Source organism: Podarcis muralis, chromosome 3 (assembly GCF_964188315.1).
Source record: "Podarcis muralis chromosome 3, rPodMur119.hap1.1, whole genome shotgun sequence".
In the NCBI taxonomy this organism is placed as follows: domain Eukaryota; kingdom Metazoa; phylum Chordata; class Lepidosauria; order Squamata; family Lacertidae; genus Podarcis; species Podarcis muralis.
Window position 1 is genome coordinate 12,619,309 of NC_135657.1, and position 20,396 is coordinate 12,639,704.

Genomic DNA, 20,396 nt, shown 5'->3' on the forward strand with positions numbered 1-20,396 from the left:
TCACTGTGAGGGGAGGGGATGCTTTGGGCACCAGGGAAGTCCTCTCAGAGTGCGTGTGTCTCTGTTGGGTGCTGCGTTGACTACCCTTGCTTATACAGTGGTACCTCGGGTTACATACGCTTCAGGTTACAGACTCTGCTAACCCGGAAGTAGTACCTCGGGTTAAGAACTTTGCTTCAGGATGAGAACAGAAATCACACAGCAGTGGCAGTGGGAGGCCCCATTTGCTAAAGTGGTACCTCAGGTTAAGAACAGTTTCAGGTTAAGAACGGACCTCCAGAACGAATTGTTCTTAACCCGAGGCACCACTGTAAAGTCATCATGGCTAGTAGCTGATGATAGCCTTGTCCTTCATGAGCCCATCTAATCATCTTTAAAGTTGTCTCTAAAGTTGTGCTTTGTGGAGAAGTTATTTCCCTTTTGTCTGCCACAATCCTCCCACCTTCCAACTTTATTGAATGACCCTGGATTCTAACATACAAAGCTGCCTGGTTGAGAACTTACTTTGCACATTCTGCATATGGGCCGTATATTTAGTACAGTTGTAGTTGAGGGCCATAGCGCATTGGTAGAGAAACTCCTTTGAATGTGGAAGGTCCTAGCCTTGATCCCCATCATCTCCAGGTAGGGTTGGGAATGCCCCCTTTCTGAAACTCTGGAGAGCTAATGGCAGTTATTATAGATCATACATAGCTAGATGGACCCAGCGGACTGTATAAGGTAGCTCCTTATATCCCTAAAGGTAAAGGGACCCCTGACCATTAGGTCCAGTCGTGGCCGACTCTGGGGTTGCGGCGCTCATCTCGCTTTATTGGCCGAGGGAGCCGGCGTGCAGCTTCCAGGTCATGTGGCCAGCATGACTAAGCCGCTTCTGGCGAACCAGAGCAGCGCACGGAAATGCCATTTGCCTTCCCGCCAGAGCGGTACCTATTTATCTGCTTGCACTTTGACATGCTTTCGAACTGCTAGGTTGGCAGGAGCTGGGACCGAGCAACTGGAGCTCACCCCGTTGCGGGGATTCGAACCGCCGACCTTCTGATCGGCAAGTCCTGGGCTCTGTGGTTTAACCCACAGTGCCACTTGCGTCCCCCCTATATCCCTACATGAGTAGAAATGCAAAGAATTATTTCATTGACGCACTGCGTCGCCATAGAAGAGAGCTCATGTAATTGTAATTTTTCTCTTCCACAAAAAATGCATAGAACATACCCTGCACTGGAGACTTTAACAGAACCTCACCAACTCACAGCCACTTTAAGCTGTGTAATAGGAGTAGCTCGTAGCCTGGTATCTGGGGGCCAGTCATTTCCCGAAGGTCCAACGCACATGTTGCCTCTGCTGATGAGAGCGTTGCCTGGTGTGGATCCAAACGACTTTAGCAAATGCATGGTGAGTAAACTCTCTTCCACATACAGTTACGGCACAGTCAATTTTTTTCACAGCTTCATTGCCATGTGTCCTGTTGTCATATTTCAACCCCCCACCCCTTTCTCCAGGCTCCCACTTCTTCCCCTCATAAGGACCCCAGACCAGCTCTGTTCTAGGGGTGAAGGGCACAGTGCACACAGCACTGCCCAAATGAGTGCAGTATGGTGGCTTGTATTGTAATGTAATAAAACTATGAAAGAATGCATAACTCTCTGATGGCTTTGTTTTCCCTTACCTATCCACTCTGCCTAAGTGTTTTTAACGTTGTTGGAAAGAAATTATCAATAGTGGTTGTTCAGGATATAGGGAACAAGGAAGAAAAAATGATACCTAGTGGGCAGCTTTAGCAAGGGACTACTGCATTTTATTTTATTTTTGGTAGTGCATGGGGTGGGACTACCACATGTATAAAATATAAATCTATAAAGTAAATCTATATAATAAAAGGTGATAAATTACTTGCCCAGGTTGTTCCATGTGTTATACCGAGTGTTTAAAAGACTCTGGAAATTTAAACTAACACACACAAATATGAACAGAGTGCAGTTCATACAAAATATTCAACGTAATAAGACATTGTGCCAGACATCTTTTTGTAATTCATCTTGCAACCCTCTGGTTTGGTCTGGACATTTGAAATCGGGGGATCCCGTACTCATCCTTTGTTGTCATATGTGCAGTTTTTGTGCTCATTTACCTTAAAAAGGAGTTGTGGTATAAAGCAGCAGGAATTCAAAGTAAGCATGCACTTATTGTGGTGCGATGCATGTTACCTCACACACGAGGTTTGGGATGAGTGGGCAGACGTTTTGACCCAGCCCTGACACAAGGGTTTGCCTTACCGCCTATTTCAATTTTTCACATTACAGTTCAAAAAACAAACATGCTGTCTTTCAGTATAAGTGATTCACACTGAAACTTCCTTTGCATCTTCCAATAGATCACATTCCAGTTTATTGCAACGTTTTCCACTCTTGTGCCTTTAGTAGATTGTTCATCTGTACTACGAGAGAGAAATAACCTCACAGAGGTAAGATGTTAAATGGCTAATATATGCTGTTTCAAGTGTTCTTTAGTGTAAGAATCTCTTGGCTACTATATGCTTTTTTTAAGTGTAAGAAGCTGTTGCATGTTGAACTGTTTAAAAATATGTAAAGTGTAAATACGAGAGGGGAAAAGATGTTTGTATAAGTCAAAGCCCATTTCAAGAAAGGGGAAATAATATTCTTTTGTCTATACTTCACAAGCAAAAAATTTGCTTTGCACCTGGAAGAATCAAATTACATATATGGCCCAAATTTGCAAATGAAAGTTTTTGGTTTTGTACAGTTTTTCAATTCTGATCCCAGGATTTGGAGTTTTAACCTGTTTGATAAGAATGAGGATTGTGGCATGGGTAACTGAGGGGCAGAATGTTTAGAAGACAGTATAATGATTTTTTGGAGAAAATAATAATTTAATAAAACTGTATTTTGATGGTTCTGTTTTCGTTTGAGTCTATGGCCTAGCTAAACTAAAAGGGATATGTAAGATCATTCTCAGGTTTCTAGCAGCTTCCTGGAAAGTGTATCATAGTTTGGAAGGACTAGAAACTAAAGTATTTTATTTCCTGTTGTGCCCTGACATCATAGGTGGAGAGAGAACTGTGCTCTGCGACTGCTGAATTTGAAGATTTTGTACTGCAGTTTATGGACAGGCAAGTTGTGGTGGGAGACTGAGTGCACTGGTGAGGTGATAACTGCCCTGCTGGCTTTCCAAGTGTTTCTAAACTTAGTCTTGCCCATCAGATGTTTTCTCCTAATTTATGTTCCCAATTCCATTAGTCACAGGGCAGATCAGTACATAAATGCTTTTAATAGTACCTGGCTACATACAGAGTAAAGGTAAAGGGACCCCTGACCATTAGGTCCAGTCATAGCCGACTCTGGGGTTGCGGCGCTCATCTCGCTTTATTGGCCGAGGGAGCCGGCGTACAGCTTCCGGGTCATGTGGCTAGCATGACTAAGCCGCTTCTGGCGAACCAGAGCAGCGCACGGAAATGTCGTTTACCTTCCCGCTGGAGTGGTACCTATTTATCTACTTGCACTCTGACGTGCTTTTGAACTGCTAGGTTGGCAGGAGCAGGGACCGAGCAACAGGAGCTCACCCCGTCGCAGGTATTCGAACCGCCAACCTTCTGATCTGCAAGTCCTAGGCTCAGTGGTTTAACCCATAGCACCACCCACGTGATGTATGCTTAAGATTAAACATTTTAAATCACGTTTAAAAATTGGGGGAAATGATAAGTTGAAGGATTCACAGACTTCTGTTCTTTAGGTTGGTACTTGCTCAGAGAGGGCGAGAGCGTTGATTGTGGTGCATGAACGTTCTATGAAGGGGATTGCAGATATAGAACCAGCGATGAATGGAGAGAGACAGGGAGCTCAAGTGACAGAACTGCAACAGCAAAAGCCATGAGCATGGATATATCTTGCTACAGCATCCCAGTGCCTTTCTCCAGGGCTGTTTGCAAAATGAGTGGCTGTACAGCTCTTTCCTTCCTCCTCAGTTTTCTGATTTGGCACTGTGCACTTTGAAGCCTGCAGCCAAAAAACATGATACTTCTGTGCTTCTTTAGCCCAGTAGACACTCCTGTCTTTTCTTGTGGCAGATTTCTTCCGCTTCCTTGATTTTTAGATTGCTTTGAAGATTTCTTTGAAGATGAATCAAGCACTGACTTTATAAGCCAGGCAAACCTATTATGCAGACAGTGTGTGGAGAGACGTCAGTGATGGTAAAAACAAAACAAAATCCTAATATTTTTTCTTTGACTTTTTATTGTGCAGGTGTTTTGCACTCATAGAAAGCAGCACACTGGAGCAAACAAGAGAAGAGACTGAAACAGAAAAGATGACTCATTTGGAGAGTTTAGTGGAATTAGGCTTGTCCTCAACTTTCAGCACAATTCTCACACAGTGTTCGAAAGAGATATTTAAGGTATGTGTCACCAAGAGTTGGAAAAGTGTTCAACTTCTTTGCCTCACTTTTTTTTTTTTTTTTTTTTGTAAAACAAAAGCTTGTGGAACTGTAGATGGTTTCAAAATTCTTTCCCCCCCCTTTCCCTGTTCTGTGTTTAGGCAAGGAAGTACATTAAAAGGCCAGTGTAGATGTTCATTTGCTTAACCTGCAATCATAAAGCACTGTAAAATTGTAGCACACAATTAAAGCAGAATATACAATATGGGTTCCCAAGATCTACTTGGACATGCTTAGTTGGGGACAGAGGGTGGGTTACTTTGCTATTTAAAATGGCACAACCTCATACTGTACCGCAAACTGCTTCTGAAACGTGTCAATTTCAAAAGAGGCATACCAAGCGGCATGGAAGGAGAATGACTGTTTGAGACATACAAGCCCAAAGCCCCCTTGGACATTCAGAATTAATAGCATAGTTCTTCAGATCTGTGCTGATGTTGTTTTCTATGCCAAGAGCGGACTTTGTGATGTCACAACTCCATGAAGTTTTTTGGTTTCTTTTAAAGCTTGATGTTAAGGACCTAGTTCCGTTGAGATGATAAACCTGCACCTGGGCTATAGAACCTTCTTCCTTTGTGACATTCTCCATTTCGGGTGTGGAGGCCATGTTTTTGTATGGAGGAAATGCATCCATTTGAGCTCTCACCTGCAATCTGAAGGGGTATAACCCAGACACAGGATTATCACCTTAGTGGAAACTAGGACAAGGAATTGCCTGCTTCCTTCTGACTTAAATCACATCTAGAACATTGATAGGCAAACTAAGGCCCAGGGGCCGGATCCTGCCCAATCGCCTTCTAAATCTGGCCCGCAGGCAGTCCGGGAATCAGCGTGTTTTTACATGAGTAGAATGTGTGCTTTTATTTAAAATGCATCTCTGGGTTATTTGTGGGGCATAGGAATTCATTCATTTCCCCCAAAAAATATAGTCCTGCCCCCCACAAGGTTTGAGGGACAGTGGACCGGCCCCCTGCTGAAAACGTTTGCTGAGTCCTGATCTAGACTGTAAGAGGAAAGTCACACTGTAGCTTGATTTAAGACAACACCAGACTTAAAGTTAAATGCGTTGTATTTTTCTTTATTCACCCCCCCTCAGAGGGCATAGGCCTTCTTCATGTATCTTTTAGCTCCTTAATAAGCAGCTTCTTCAATATGTACATGACTCCTGTGTTCTGCCTTAGGAAATCAAATGGTTCTTAAGCACCCTTTTATTATTCTCTCCTATCTGCTAAAGCTGATAGACTCCATGGTATTCTGAAGGGTGGGTGACTTACCTAAGTCATCTGCTGGACTTGCCTAAGCTGTCTCCATATCCCTGGATGCTTCACAGACCTATTACTAGCATGTTTCTTTTAATCGTGGGTGGTCAATCTGTGGCAGAGGCAGTAGGTGAAAGTGACATGCCCAGAGAAGAACTATTGTGTCTCCCTTAGTCATATATCCTGCGTTTCTAGCACTGTGCTGCTGCCTCCAGGAACCAGGAGCTGCATGTTCCCTGTAGATTATGCAAGAGCGGAACTATCTCATTAAGTGTTGGACTTGCAATGCCCTTGCCAAAAGTGGTTTGCCACATGGCGTTGGTGAACTCTTGGTTTCCTTATTCCTTTCTGGTTTTCTCATCATGATGGAGACTGAACTTGCAGTGGATTCCACGTAGCTCCTCTGCCTGCACTGTGAGAATGCCATCAATTCTACATTTAAATCAGTATATATATATATATATCTGCCCATAAAGCGGTGTTTCCTACCTGAATGATTGAATTGCGCTTTTTCTTTTGTGCGTTTCTCTTAGGTTGCCTTGGAGAAGGTTTTCAATTTTGCCGTTTCGAATATATTTGAGACAAGAGTAGCAGGACGGATGGTGGCCGACATGTGCCGAGCTGCCGTGAAAGTGAGACCTTATTCTTTCCCTCCTTTCAGCCTTTCTTGGTTGAGATGCAAACCAAGGATTAACCTTAGCTGCTCTGTTTTTGCTGGCCCTGGTTCTTCTCTCTGTGCTTGTGGGCCTTAAATTGCACATTATCTTACCCAGCCATTCATGCCTTCCAGAATCAAGGCTAGTAATCAGAGGCAGATTTCTAATTAATGCTGTAGGGTGCTCATTATCTTTAAAGCATACAAACTTCCATGCTTGCAAAGAGATCTTAATGTAGAACTTGATTCTTTGTGACATTTCAGTGCTGTCCTGAGGAGTCTTTGAAGCTCTTTGTACCCCATTGCTGCAGTGTTATAACACATCTTACTCTCAGTAAGTTTCAGTGATTTTACATTGTTTTGTGACTGGCTTGTGTCTGACTGTGTGTGTTTGCCTGTTTATAAAACTTACTGCTATCTGGAGGATATTTTGCATGTTTATATTTCACTGTTTTCCCAAGCTGCTCAGGGCAACATACACGGCTCCACCTGCTATTTTTATTATCATGACAACTCCTGTTGTAAGCAGGTGAGGATTCGAAAGCTCCAGTGGCCCATGCTCACCCAGTGACCCACAGGGATTTTTACATAGATCTCCCCATTTCAAATCCAGCACTCTAACCACACCTGCACTCTGGCATCATTTATTTCTTGTTTTCATGTGCAATTCCTTCCTAACTGCCCTGGGATCTAGTGATGAAGGCCAGTATATAAATAAAACAAATAAATACTAAACTACTGTAATTCCAGAAGATTAGCTGAGTGTCACTGTAGCTAAAGCCAAAAAAGGGTTCTCACACCTTTTTATTTTATTTTACGGTAGCAGATTATTGGATGCTGCTTCCTGGTCCTGCCTTACCGGCTTGCAAAGGGAGCATGGTTGGGACCTGCTCTTTCGACGGACTTCATTTCTTTCAGTTTCAAAGCAGCATCTGGGCAAGGAAGAGATTCAGATAAGCTGTTCCACACTTCTTGCCTCGAACCCTTATCTTTGCTTCACAGCGCTCCTGTCATGTGTGCACCACATGGCAGCAAACGTGTTTGTCACTCAGTTTATAGGCTGGAGAAAGCTGCAGCCATTCCCAGTTCCTTAATTCATGTACCCATTCCGTCACGGTGTCCCGTTGCACCGGAAGTGGTTTAGTCATGCTGGCCACATGACCCGGGAAGCTGTCTGTGGACAAAGATTGGCTCCCTCGGCCTGAAAGTGAGAAGTGAGTTGCCTTTGACTGGACTTAACTGTCCAGGGGTCCTTTACCTTTTTACGTCTTAATACACAGCAGGAAACATGTTAGACACAAGTGCTTTGAAAGCCATTTCACACAGTCTTCAGAGGCAAACCTGGCATTACAACCAAGTATACCTTTGACAGAGAGTTGCAAGCCAGTCTTGGTCCCAGGACAAGTGTACTGGTGTGCTACATGTACACATGAACGCATGTTTGTTGCATTCATAAGCAACAGTTTTTGAGTAGTCCTCCCACCTTTTAAAATAATAATTAATAATAATTAATAATAATTAATAATAATTAATAATAATTAATAATAATTAATAATAATTAATAATAATAATATCTGTCTGGGTTTCCCCAGCCACTCTGGGTGGCTTCCAACAAAATATTCAAATACCATAATGCATCAAACATTAAAAGCTTCCCTAAACAGGGCTGCCTTCAGATGTTTTCTAAAAGTCTGGTAGTAGTTCTCTTTGACGTCTGGTGGGAGGGCATTCCACAGGGCGGGCGCCACTACCGAGAAGCCTCTCTGCCTGGTTCCCTGGTTAAAGTTCTCATTCCCCCCATCCCACCTGCCTTCTGGGCAGTAGAAGAAGAGGGAGACTGAACCTAATGGGGGCGGGAGTGCATCTGTTAGGGGGCTTTGTAGGAAAAAGAGACTTCAGTACACAAATTAAAACCAAAGCTATCCACACAGACACTTTGCCCAAAACAACCACGAGCTTTGCCAGCAACAGCCTTAGAGCATCAAAGCCGCTGAAGTGCCGGCACTATTTTGTCTAATGACTAATACTTCAGGTGAGTGCCATTGTGGAAGACAACTGAGAGCAGGAAAGGGTGCCTTTAACTGGGTTTCTTCAGTTTCTAAGGTTTGAGTTGCCGTTGTCATGCCTGCAGGCACAGTGGTGCCCTTAAGGACTTCACCTGATGACTGTGAATCCTGTTGCCATCGCCTTTGTTATGAGGTGATGAGTGTGGCTACCTCTCCCCCTCGCCGCAGAAAGTTCATTTTGCTGGAGGAGGAAGTTGGGACAGAAGCCAACACTCTTTTGCTTTTCTAGGCTCAGATCAGTACCTAAGCAGACTGAGAAAGTAGGGAGGGAAAGGGATCTGGGAGACAGGGGAAAGGAAAACCGGGGTGGGTGGGATGAGGCGTTGGAAGTATGGTGCTGCCGGAGTCACGAAAGGAATTGCTTGTATGCCAGAGAGAAAGTGACTACACATGCCGGACCCAGTGAAATGGGTCCTTTTGAAGATTTGTGGGGGGTTTTCTGCACACACTCTGGCAAATCAAATCACAGATCACATCGGCCTTCATTGACTGAACTGTACAAAAATAATAATCACAAATTTAGTGCTTTCTAGTGTTGCTAGTTTGTTCAAAAACATTGATTCAGGAGTGCCTGGCGTGCTCTGGTCCATGGGGTCACGAAGAGCCGGACACGACTAAATGACTAAACAACAACATAGCTATAATTTTTACAAGAGATCCCCTTAAACCACCATCACATCCCGTGTTGCCTTTGGATCCACATCTCTGTTATGTGATTTGTTGGTTGGCTTCTTTCCATCCTGTGCAAAAGCCATGAATATGCTTTTTTTAAAACAACAACAACAACAACTTGTTATGTTGACCATAAGAAATTGGTGATGAAAGTGGACTTGATGCTTTCCCCCCCTAGATGATGATGTCTTGCGTGATGAAGAATTAGATAAAGAGCTCCTCTGGAACCTTCAGCTTCTGTCGGAGGTATTATGGAGAATGCTACTTTTAATGCTTTATTTGCCAACTGTGTACTTGATCCATACTTAGTTTCGGTAAAAAAAAATAAAAATCGAGTACTTTTAAATAAATGCTTTTCTATGCAGAACCTTCTATGTGATGTATACACAAGGGGAAGCCTGTGAGCATTGTGACTGAGAATAAACTGTCTAGACAGTTGTGTCAGATTACCCCAGTGCAGTGCCTGCTGTCCTGTTTTGAGCAGTGACAGCTAGATCCTTATTTTATCCTGAAGGACGAGCGGGGAGACAAAAGCTTCCCTATCAAGGTTGCAGCTGCAGTGCTTTAAGTGGGAAAACAGCAGCTGCAGCATTGCTGCCAGATGTTTATCCTGTGGGGAACATAATGGCACATGAAAACTTTTCATTGCCACACCCTTTTCCTTCAGCCCATTGCAATGGATTTCCTTTGGAAATTCACTTACTACTACTACTACTTCTTTACCTTTATATCCAACTGTTAAACTGAGATGCTCAAAACAGCATACATGCAGTTTGCAGGTGGGGTTGTCCTGCTTTAGCCAAAGCTAGCAGTCCTAAGTTCACTCACGAGGGCAATCTAAAAGGCAAGGTCTGGCCAGGGTCTGAAGTCAAATCCTTGGGGCAATGCAAAAGCCACGTTCCAGGAACAGTTCCATGTGCTGCAGGGGGTGCCTGAGAGTCAGACAGATTCAGTTAAGAGCAAAGGGCTCCAATAAAGTCAGGCAAAACTTGCAACGGGCACATTTGGTGGGGCTGTGTTGGTACCTGGGTCCTATTTAGAGTAGCTACGGGGCTCAAAATGCAAAAAAATGCATTGATTTTCTCTTCAAGAGCTTGCGTTCATGTGTGTCGCATTCCTATTTTGTTGATGATATATTTAATTTCTGATGTTTCAACTCTTTGGCTAGATCACTCGTGTGGATGGGAAGAAGTTGCTGCCATACAGGGAGCAGCTTTTGAAGATTCTACAGCGAACCCTCCATTTAACCTGTAAGCAGGGTTACATTCTGTCTTGTAACCTACTGCACCACCTTCTTCGTTCTGCTACACTTATCTACCCCACAGAATACTGCAGTGTGCCAGGTGGCTTTGACAAGCCTCTTTCTGAATACTTTCCTATCAAGGCAAGGATTTTAACTTACTTAGGATTAGAGAATTCCCCTTTCCCCCGCCTCTCTCTCTTTCTCTTTCTCTCAAAAGAATTCTAAACTATTATTTTATTTGTGTTTATTTGAGGATTCACCTAACCCCCAGCAGCTATGGAAAGTGTAATTAAAAGATGCAGTGCCAATCTTTAACAAAAAATTTATGTTTCTGCTTTTGCTCTCTCTAGCACATGCCACCTCAAGGGAATGGGCATTTTAGCGCACCAAAAAAATAGTCTCTAGAGGTGAAAGCTTAAGTTAAATGCATTGTCAATCAGCTCATTATCTAGGGGCTGCCTCAAACAATGTCTCTGCACTGTTCTCCACAATGTGTGAAAAGGATGCAACTTTTACTGCATGTGTGCCAGTTCTCCATTGAAGTTATATGCAGCATACTGTCAGTCAAAGATTTCTTCTTGTGTATTGTATAATACTCTGCAGTACAGTCATACCTCGGAAGTTGACTGCCTTGTGAGGCGAACGTTTTGGCTCCTGAAAGCTGCAAATCCTGAAGTGATTGTCCATTGCGGCTTCCGCAGCTTCCAGTGGGCGGCAGGAGCTTCCTGCAGCCCATCGGAAGCTGAACCTTGGTTCCTGAACGTTTTGGAAGTCAAACTGACTTCCAGAACAGATTCCTTTCAATTTCTGAGGTACGACAGTATACACAAAGTGCACCTATTGGTCTTGTAACATGTGAAGCTGCTTGGAGCGCCCAATTTCATACACAACTTTAGGGTGCAAATCAAAAGCTGGCTCCGGTTAATTTTCACCAATTCAAGTGATACCTTTTGTCCACCTTTGCAGTCCAGATCATTCCTAGGCATGTGTAATGTAATCAGTATAGACAGGAGCAGTTTTCACCATTATGTTGGCATCGTTTCCGGCATGATTGTCAGATTTTACACGCTGCCAGTGTGAGTGCATGTCCAAAGATGGTTAGGACTTCTTGTCAGTGCAAAAAACATAGGGCGAACCTGCTTACTGTGTTAGGCCACAGTGGGTTCATGACAGCTGACTCTGAAATGATCTCCCACGTCCATCAACTTTAGCCGTTGGTGGTTATTTTGTACAGTCCTAATATACCTGTTATATTTGATACTTTTTTGTGATAAAATGGTTGAACGCCCAAGGAAGAAACAGCGAAGCATGATATTAAAACACAAAAGATTAATAAATCAAAATAAAGTGACAGCAACATTGGTTCTCACTGGAACTAAAAACAGGTGGCAATATGTGGCCAGTAACAGTGTTGTCAACTAGGCAGCAGTGTTTATGAAAAATAATTGATGCTACCTTGGACAGGCTGAAACCTGGCAATTGAGGGGCCTGCTTGTCTCTTGAAAAGTCTCAAGGACTGGTTGAAAAACTCAAGGACTGGTTGCCTGCTTTTTGGCCCTTGACGAAAACTGCACTGTTTGTTTGTTTATGCCCCACCCTTTTCCCTGATGGGACTCAAGGTGGCTCACGTATAAAAATGAGAAGCAGTAAAATCAGAAAAAGCAATAATTAAAAGCAATTAAACAGTTTTAGAAGTAAAACCACATAGAATCTATAAAAATCATACGAATAATTGCAATAAAGGCAGTTAAAAGCAGTCAGTTCCCAAAAGCCTATTGGAACAAAAACGTTTAATCTGCTGGTGGAAGGACCACAAGGAGGGAGCCAGTCTAACTTTGCTGGGGAGGCAGTTCCAAAGTCTGAGAACATTATTCTGGCTGGAACATGTCCTTGAACTGTGATCATGCCTCTTGTTTGTTTATATGGGAGGTGGAGCCTACTATACAAAGGTAACATTTAAATTATTAGCTCCACCCAGTTTTGCCTATGGTGCCACCCAACACTTGCATGTGGCCATTGGAAGGCTGTCCAGAAGGGATTGTGGCCCCCGGGCCAAAAAAAGGCGGCTAGTGAGCTTTATTTTCAAAATTTGCTGCAAGGCTCTCCTCTCAGTTATCCCAAACTATTACCTTCTAAGATATTTTTGTGTGTGATGCGTTCCTCTTGCCCAGGGCACGTGGTGCCAACCCTCTTTTGTCTATAGTAAATATTACCCTCATGTGTAACATGTGATATGTTTACCATTCTCACTAAGTGCGCAATGCGCTCTCTTCTCTTGTGTTTACAGGACTGGGGGAAGCCTGGGGATCTATGGAAACTTGACATCCAATGGCATGTTCCTTCAGCCGAAGAGATCGCTTTTTCCTTTGAGTTGCTGGATTCTTTTCTGCAGCCAGAACTTGACAAGCTAGGGAGCTACGCAGATGGAAATCTTGAAATGTCCAGGTTCGTAGAAGTGTATCTGGTGGTTGGGTTTTTCCTCAAGAGTTTAACAGACAAGCGCATTTTGGGTTGGCAATATTTGCACAGGTAGACTGGCTGTCAGCTTACAGAGGGGCTTGGTGGGTGTCCTGCAAACGTGATGTGGTTGCAAACACAACATCATTGCGCAGTTCAGCCAATTCAGCTTCTTGGCATATGCTTTTATTTGATAATATGTGCTTATCTGTTGTGTGGATGTGTTTTGCTTTGATTCTTGAAGATTTTGGCTTGCCGAAGTCCTCCTGGTGAGTTTGTAGTTGAGATGAGGACTTCATAGTTCAGAACATTTGTACCTGCATATCAAAAATGTAGCCTGTGAAATGCCCTCCTGTAATGAATTGTGTGTGGCTCCCGGTTTGAACTGGAGCATCCCCAACTGCCACATAACGGGTTCACACGAGGACTTCCACTTAAAGAACGAAGCTTCCCCTCTGCCCCCCGCACTCCCCACCCCAAAATCTGTTCTGCATAAGTTCGATCATAGGATGACTTTGTTAGATGCGACCCTATATAGGGAGCCAGTGTGGTTTAATGCGGATATACCTGTCCAGGTAAATGAGATCCAGGTTCTAATTTCTGCTCAGTCATGGAGCTTGCTAGTGCTTAGTTGATTTAAATCAAGTTTCCTGTTTATGCTACTTTGTGTGTTTTCTCAACAGAGCTTACGCTCTAAGTAACCAGAGGTGGGAAGCCTCTGAGCAGTGGGCCAGATGTGCCCCTCTGGGCATCCCCATCCCCTGCTTGCCCTGCCCTCCAGTGTGGCAATTAGGCTTGAGAACCTCCTCTCTTGGAGTCAGTGGGACAATATTTTCAAGCTAGTTGCCGCCCGTGCGGCAGGTTCAGAGTGGTGTTGCATCTGGAGGGGGAAGGGTTCACACAATTCTCCCGTCAGGGCTGGAGTCGGATGCAGGTCAGCATGAAGAGAGAGAGAGAGCCAGTTGTTAGTGAAGTTTAACTTTTTATTAAAGGAAATGGATCTACAATTCTGTGGCCTTTCCCAGTAGCTCTTGCCCCTTTGGAGCAGTTGCCAGGAATGAAGGCCCCTGCCTTCCACATCTCTCCACAAGGCTCCTCCTTGCCTGGATGTTTCCCAAGCTGGATTAAACTGCCTTTGCGCACCTCTGGCTTCTGTCCTGCCCTCCTGATTATTCCATGCATCCTTGGAGTGGGGTGGGGTGGAGTGGCGAACTTGTTGCTGCAGGAAAGGGATCCTTCAGCTGCCTCTTGAACCCCCTCCTCCTCTTCAGCCTCGAGGTCTGAACTGCTCCCTGTCACAGGCTCTTCCTGCTCTCTAAACCCTGTTGCCACTCCAGCATCCGGCACCTTCTCCCAATCTTCTCAGGCTGACCTCTCCTCTGTGTCCCCTCATCTCTCCCCTGGCTCTGAGGCTTCCTCCCCTGGGGTTTCCCCAGCATGTGCCTCTCACCACTCATCCTGCCAGTCCCTTCACACTGCAGTCTCCTTGGGAGATCACACAACCCTCCAGCAACTTAAGTTTGAAAAATCTCCAATGCTCTTTTAAAATCCCAGTTGTTGCTGGGGTGTGTGGTTTGCGTGCGCGCTTCGGATCTGGGAGATTATGCACTGTGCTATAAATGAGTTTGTAGCTGCAATAGTCATATTTTCCAGACTTCTGGGATTCAGGAATTGCGAGTTTACCCAAGAGTACCCTCTAGCGGGCATGTCAGCAAATAACCCTCTCTCCACCAAAAACTAGGTTTGCTTACCTTAAATATTGAAATACATTTAACATTTGCTTTCAGAGATGATGTGCAGCAGTGTCTTTCTATAGTACACAATTGCCTGATCGGGTCCGGGAACATTCTGCCACCTCTGAAAGGAAACAGAGTAGATCACCTGTAAGTAAACTTTGTTTTGCACAGGTAATACATGCGTAGAGTGGCCTAGAGGAAAAAATCACAGGCTGATACTTGTCGATGTCACAAAGGATTGTGTAAAACTTGTATTAGTTTTACACTAGAGTCATATGTACTCAGAACGCCCAATACATCCCATAGTGACTAGTCAGAGAGAGAGAGAGTCACAGTGTTTTGAAGCTCTGCTTTTCATCAGCAAGTTCTCTTCGCACTGGGTGGTTGAAAACTTTCTCCTGACCAAAGCCACTGAATAACTGATGGTTCAGTCTATACATAGAACACTACAGTTGAAAGGAATTCCTGAGGATCATCTAGACCAACCCCCTGCAATGCAGGAATATGCAGATGTCCCATAAGGGGATCGATCCTGCAACCTTGGCATTATCAGCACCATGCTCTAACCAACTGAGCTCTTCCTCTTGCCTGCTCAGAAGTAAGCTCCATTGAGTTCAGTGGGACTTAAAGTGGGCATAGGATTGCAGCCTACATTGGTTTCTCGTAAAGAAATAATGCCTCCTGCACTTAGTTTTTTTTACAATCTATTTATGTGTCTGTTTTGTAGTTGCTATCTCAGGGTATTTGAAGGATATAGTGATGTCTGTCCTACACAAATGTTCACCTGTCCACTCACTGAGCTGTGGCAGGTAATAAGTAATAGACCCCATAAGGGAGAAAGCTTCTCATATGGAAGGAAACTTTCTTGTAAAGGTGCTGCCATAATTTCCTTATTTAGCACATAACTATTGCCGAAGACCTAAACTGGTCAAACATCTCACCAAAATACAATTTGTGGGAATCATTCTTTTTTTAATGCTTTCATAAACTGCTGTTTGTGAATAATTTTAAGGCTTGTTTATAAAAAATAGAAACATAAAGTAAAATTTAAAAATGGAAACAAAACAAGCAACAGATGAATACTAATTAAAAGTGTTATGAAACTGATGTCTATACAAGTTTTTTGTGCTGTCTCTTGGACAGCACAAAAAACTTGTATAGTGGCTCACGAGCATTAAAAACAATAAAACATAACATATAAGAATCCCAGCAACTGAAGCCTGGCCTGACCTCTCTGTCTTGCCAGCTTTCTTAAGGCTTTTATTCAATTACAGAAAATCATAGTAGCAGCTGTTCTCAGCCTTCATAAATGTTAACAATGATTAAACGCGTTTGGGAAAGTGCATCAGATGTTTTGTTTCAACGGTGCGGATGCCTTGTATGTCCTGCAGGGTCCCAAGCCTAGTGTCTTTAGAAGAGATCAAACTCTATACTGGTGTTGACTATGGTAAGTTGGTTCCATATTTTGCATTTTGTGTTGCGTACCAGTACAAAAAGTAATCGGCCTGAATTACTCCAGTATTTGGGACACCTAGATGTACATGTGTGGCGTTATATCAGACACTGAAAAGGATGGGGAAGTTCCCGTTTACATACCAGGGACATGTGTGCACTGGAGATAGTGTGTGTGTGTGTGTGTGTGTGTGTGTGTGTGTGTGTGTGTAAAATATGCCTAATGAACATAGGCATGCATGTATGTGTGTCTGTATGAATCCTTTCATGCCCTCCATCTAGTACTGTTCGATGAAATCTGCCTTTGTGTTTATTTCGGCATGTCTGCTTTCCAGTGACCTGCATCTTGCAGCATCATGTAATGTAGAGCTATAAGTAATGTTACTATGAGTAACAACTGGTCTTACCTTGTCTAGATCTGTCAAGAGCGAATTACAGGGAATCCATCAGCAACGTCACAAGGAAACTGCTGCGTAAGTGTGTTTTTAGTCATTTCTTTTTGTCCTCCTGCACCCGTACGATTGCTTAAGGTTTGTAGTTCAATGCAGATTTAAAATCTTATTTTGGCGATGGAAGTGGAAATGAACAGTCAGTCACGATTTACACTTGCTTCCATTCTTATATAAAACATTTGAGCTTAAATAAAGTGTCCAGTAGTGTATGAACTAACGCTTTTAACTTGTCCTACTGAATTGGATTTTCCTTTCTACCATGACAGATTATATACTTGACCATTCAGAGGATGACACAAAGTCTTTGTTTCTCATCATAAAGGTAAAGCCATAACGTCTGGCATGTTTTCTAACATTTTAAGCTGGGCGGGTGGATTTGCTCTATATAATGCAAGTTCTTGTTTTGCAGATCATTGGGGACCTTTTACATTTCCAAGGGTCACACAAGCATGAGTTTGATTCCCGATGGAAAAGCTTCAACTTGGTGAAAAAATCAATGGAGAACAGGGTTTGTATTTTAGCCTATCAAAACCTAAGTGGCATTTCTGAAGCTTCCAGGAAGAAATTATGGGCTACATAGGACCTTAACTTAATATTAATTGTTTACGAAGCAAATGGTAGGTAATTTTTTCAGCACTAACACCACACCCCCCCCCAATGATATTCAGGAAAATATCCTAGCAGTTCACGTTGAAAGAAATGTATTCATATTAATGTCAAGATGTTGTCATACAATCTTTCCGAATAAATGAACCACATTCAGAAGTCAGGAGAGCGGGGGTGGGGGTGGGGTAGGAATATAGTTGTTGTGCGATAGTTATACTTGGCCCTGTTAGCTAGGGATGATGGGAGTTGTAGTCCAAAAACAGCTGGAGGGCCAAGTTTGGCCATCACCAGAATAGGAGGCTGATGCTGAATTAAAAAAAGGTAAAGGTACCCCTGCCCGTATGGGCCAGTCTTGACAGACTCTAGGGTTGTGCACCCATCTCACTCAAGAGGCCGGGGGCCAGCGCTGTCCGGAGACACTTCCGGGTCACGTGGCCAGCGTGACATCGCTGCTCTGGCGAGCCAGAGCCGCACACGGAAACGCCGTTTACCTTCCCGCTAGTAAGCGGTCCCTATTTATCTACTTGCACCCGGGAGTGCTTTCGAACTGCTAGGTTGGCAGGCGCTGGGACCGAGCAACGGGAGCGCACCCCGCCGCGGGGATTCGAACCGCTGACCTTTCGATCGGCAAGCCCTAGGCACTGAGGCTTTTACCCACAGCGCCACCCGCGTCCCTGATACTGAATTAAACAGCTGTTAATTGCACAGCTGCCAGTCATTGCAGCAGACCCATTGTGAAGGAGGACACATTTTCTGAGAAAATTTGACCAACTCTATGCACTTGAAGGGGGAGCAGGTGGTGCTGTGGTCTAAACAACTGAGCCTCTTGGGCTTGCTGAGCAGAAGGTTGGCAGTTCGAATCAGTGCAATGGAGTGAGCTCCTGTTGCTCTGTCAGTGTTAGACACTGTAAAGCAGCAGCTGATTATCTCACCTGCAAGTTGCCATCTTTGAATAAGGTTTTCTTTGGTGGTAACCGGTAGGAGATACTGAGGAAGACAAACTTGAGAAAATGAGGAAAAAGCAGGAAGCTGATTTCAAACATGTATAACTGTTTTCATGCACTTAATGGGTTTGATTGCTTGTTTTCAGCTTCAAGGCAAAAAACAGCATATCAGAGCACTGCTGATTGACAGAGTCATGTTGCAGCACGAGGTAATGCGCCTTTCTTTACAACCAGTGTTTGCTTGTTGGTTACCTTTGAATTTGAAAAAAAGTTGAAGCCTTGTATTTATTACGCATATTCCTTACATTTATAACATGTGAACACACAAACGCATGTATATTCTAATTTAGCCTTTTCTGTTTAGCTAAGAACACTCACTGTTGAAGGCTGTGAGTATAAAAAAGTACACCAAGATTTGATCAGGGACCTCCTGCGTTTGTCCACAAGTTCATACGGCCAGGTAAGCATATGTTGGGTCTGTCAATTTTCTGCAGTCAGGGTGTTAATGGGGTTGGCTTTCAAACTGGTGTTTGCAGGTAATACAGTTCTGTTTTTAGGGCAAAAACCTACACGAAGGCACTGTGTGCTAGCTTTCTTCTTGTCAATGATATTCTTTTGGTTTGGCAAAAGACTGGCCACTTTTTCAACCACTGCCATTCTCGTCAGGAGCAATCACGCCAGCTCTGTTAGGGTTTGCCATATTTCAAAAAGAGGAACCCCGAAAGCTGTTGAAAAGGGGGGGGGGGGAGATGGGCAATGTACACAAGGCAGTTCCATTCACATGGCATAGGGATTGCCCATCTCATCTGCAGATGCTTGACTAATGCAGGCTTCCTCACACTCAGCCCTCCAGATGTTTTTTGATACTACAATTCCCATCATCCCTGACCACTGGTCCTACTAGCTAGGCATCATGGGAGTTGTAGGCCAAAAACATCTGGAGGGCTGAGTTTGGGGAAGCCTGGGCTAATGGCTAATGGCTAGTGGTTCCTGCCCCTCATGGCATAATCCAAAGGGGGAGACTCATAACATGCCAGGAGTCAGCCTGAAACACAAGCAAGTGCAGAAGAACATTCATTAATTGAAGTTTATAGTTCCTGTCTTCAGCTTTTGTGCAATTGTCTGTGTTTGTTGTTTCTTTAGGTCAGAAACAAAGCTCAGCACGCATTCTTCACAGCCCTGGGGACTTACAACTTCTGTTGCAGGGACATCATTCCTTTGGTTCTGGAGTTTTTGCGGCCAGATGGGCACGATGTCACCCAGCAGCAGTTTAAAGTAAGCCAGGCACTTCTTCAGTCTCTGCACAGGCTCCTGTTTTGTATTATGTGATGCACATATTAATGGGCTTGTAAAGTTGTGCTAGGGACGCGCGTGGCGCTGTGGGTAAAAGCCTCAGTGCCTAGGGCTTGCCGATCGAAAGGTCGGCGGTTCGAATCCCCGCGGCGGGGTGCGCTCCCGTTGCTCGGTCCCAGTGCCTGCCAACCTAGCAGTTCGAAAGCACCCCCAGGTGCAAGTAGATAAATAGGGACCGCTTACTAGCGGGAAGGTAAACGGCGTTTCCGTGTGCGGCTCTGGCTTGCCAGAGCAGCGATGTCACGCTGGCCACGTGACCCGGAAGTGTCTCCGGACAGCGCTGGCTCCCTGCCTCTAGAGTGAGATGAGCGCACAACCCTAGAGTCTGTCAAGACTGGCCCGTACGGGCAGGGGTACCTTTACCTTAAAGTTGTGCTAGCATGACTTTGAAGTGGTGGCATGACTTGTAAGTAGCAGGATGTAGTGAACTGCAGTAATCATGAAAAACAAATGACACTAATGTCAGTGTACCGAAGACTTGCCTTCCCCCCTGAATCTTACGTGTTTCCCACGTTCTTCAGAGACTGCCATTTTATTAATACCTTCTGCAAACCCTGAGCACAGACACCTTTCTAAATCATTGTAACATGGACTGGTTTGAATGTGGGGTGAGATGGGAGGGTGGAGTTTTTATCCAGTAGAACGGGCTCAAGGAACTTAGTCTTCCTTATTTAGTTAAACCCTTAGTTATGAAATGCATTAGATTGGATGCGGTAACAAAAGGACTGGAACAACGTTTCAGTAAAGGGGAGTCATTCATTATTTTTACTCTGCTGTTCAGCTGAAAATATAAAGCCCAGAGTGGCTTTCATGAGATACAATATAAAATACGCCACAGAGGAAAATGAGATGACAAGGAAAACAACATGGGGAAAACAACCAATTCTTTAAAACCACATTCATTCCATTAACTGTGTTCCCTCAACTTTTTGCATTAGTTGGGGGCTTATGGGCTTGAGAGACGTGCAACTGCAAATATCTCCTCTTTTCCATTTAGTTAGTTGTGAAGAAGAATATTATCTGAATGCAGAGCAATAGCTTAAAGGAACAAGCTTTTG

At 44.0% G+C, this 20,396-nt stretch overlaps 1 protein-coding gene across 2 annotated transcripts in view; it reads left to right on the forward strand.

Annotated features, from left to right (window-relative positions):
* PSME4 (proteasome activator subunit 4) overlaps positions 1 to 20,396 on the forward strand; it is a 97,234-nt gene that overhangs the window by 35,584 nt on the left and 41,254 nt on the right. For both annotated transcript variants that reach the window (XM_028725082.2, XM_028725083.2), the window contains 17 exons: positions 1,203 to 1,389; positions 2,369 to 2,458; positions 3,060 to 3,124; positions 4,254 to 4,404; positions 6,236 to 6,334; positions 6,622 to 6,691; positions 9,274 to 9,341; positions 10,264 to 10,479; positions 12,626 to 12,783; positions 14,583 to 14,678; positions 15,923 to 15,978; positions 16,400 to 16,456; positions 16,702 to 16,757; positions 16,845 to 16,943; positions 18,132 to 18,194; positions 18,350 to 18,445; positions 19,129 to 19,260. In XM_028725082.2, the coding sequence (XP_028580915.2) occupies positions 1,203 to 1,389; positions 2,369 to 2,458; positions 3,060 to 3,124; positions 4,254 to 4,404; positions 6,236 to 6,334; positions 6,622 to 6,691; positions 9,274 to 9,341; positions 10,264 to 10,479; positions 12,626 to 12,783; positions 14,583 to 14,678; positions 15,923 to 15,978; positions 16,400 to 16,456; positions 16,702 to 16,757; positions 16,845 to 16,943; positions 18,132 to 18,194; positions 18,350 to 18,445; positions 19,129 to 19,260 (1,759 nt within the window). The remainder of the gene's footprint in view (positions 1 to 1,202; positions 1,390 to 2,368; positions 2,459 to 3,059; positions 3,125 to 4,253; positions 4,405 to 6,235; positions 6,335 to 6,621; positions 6,692 to 9,273; positions 9,342 to 10,263; positions 10,480 to 12,625; positions 12,784 to 14,582; positions 14,679 to 15,922; positions 15,979 to 16,399; positions 16,457 to 16,701; positions 16,758 to 16,844; positions 16,944 to 18,131; positions 18,195 to 18,349; positions 18,446 to 19,128; positions 19,261 to 20,396) is intronic.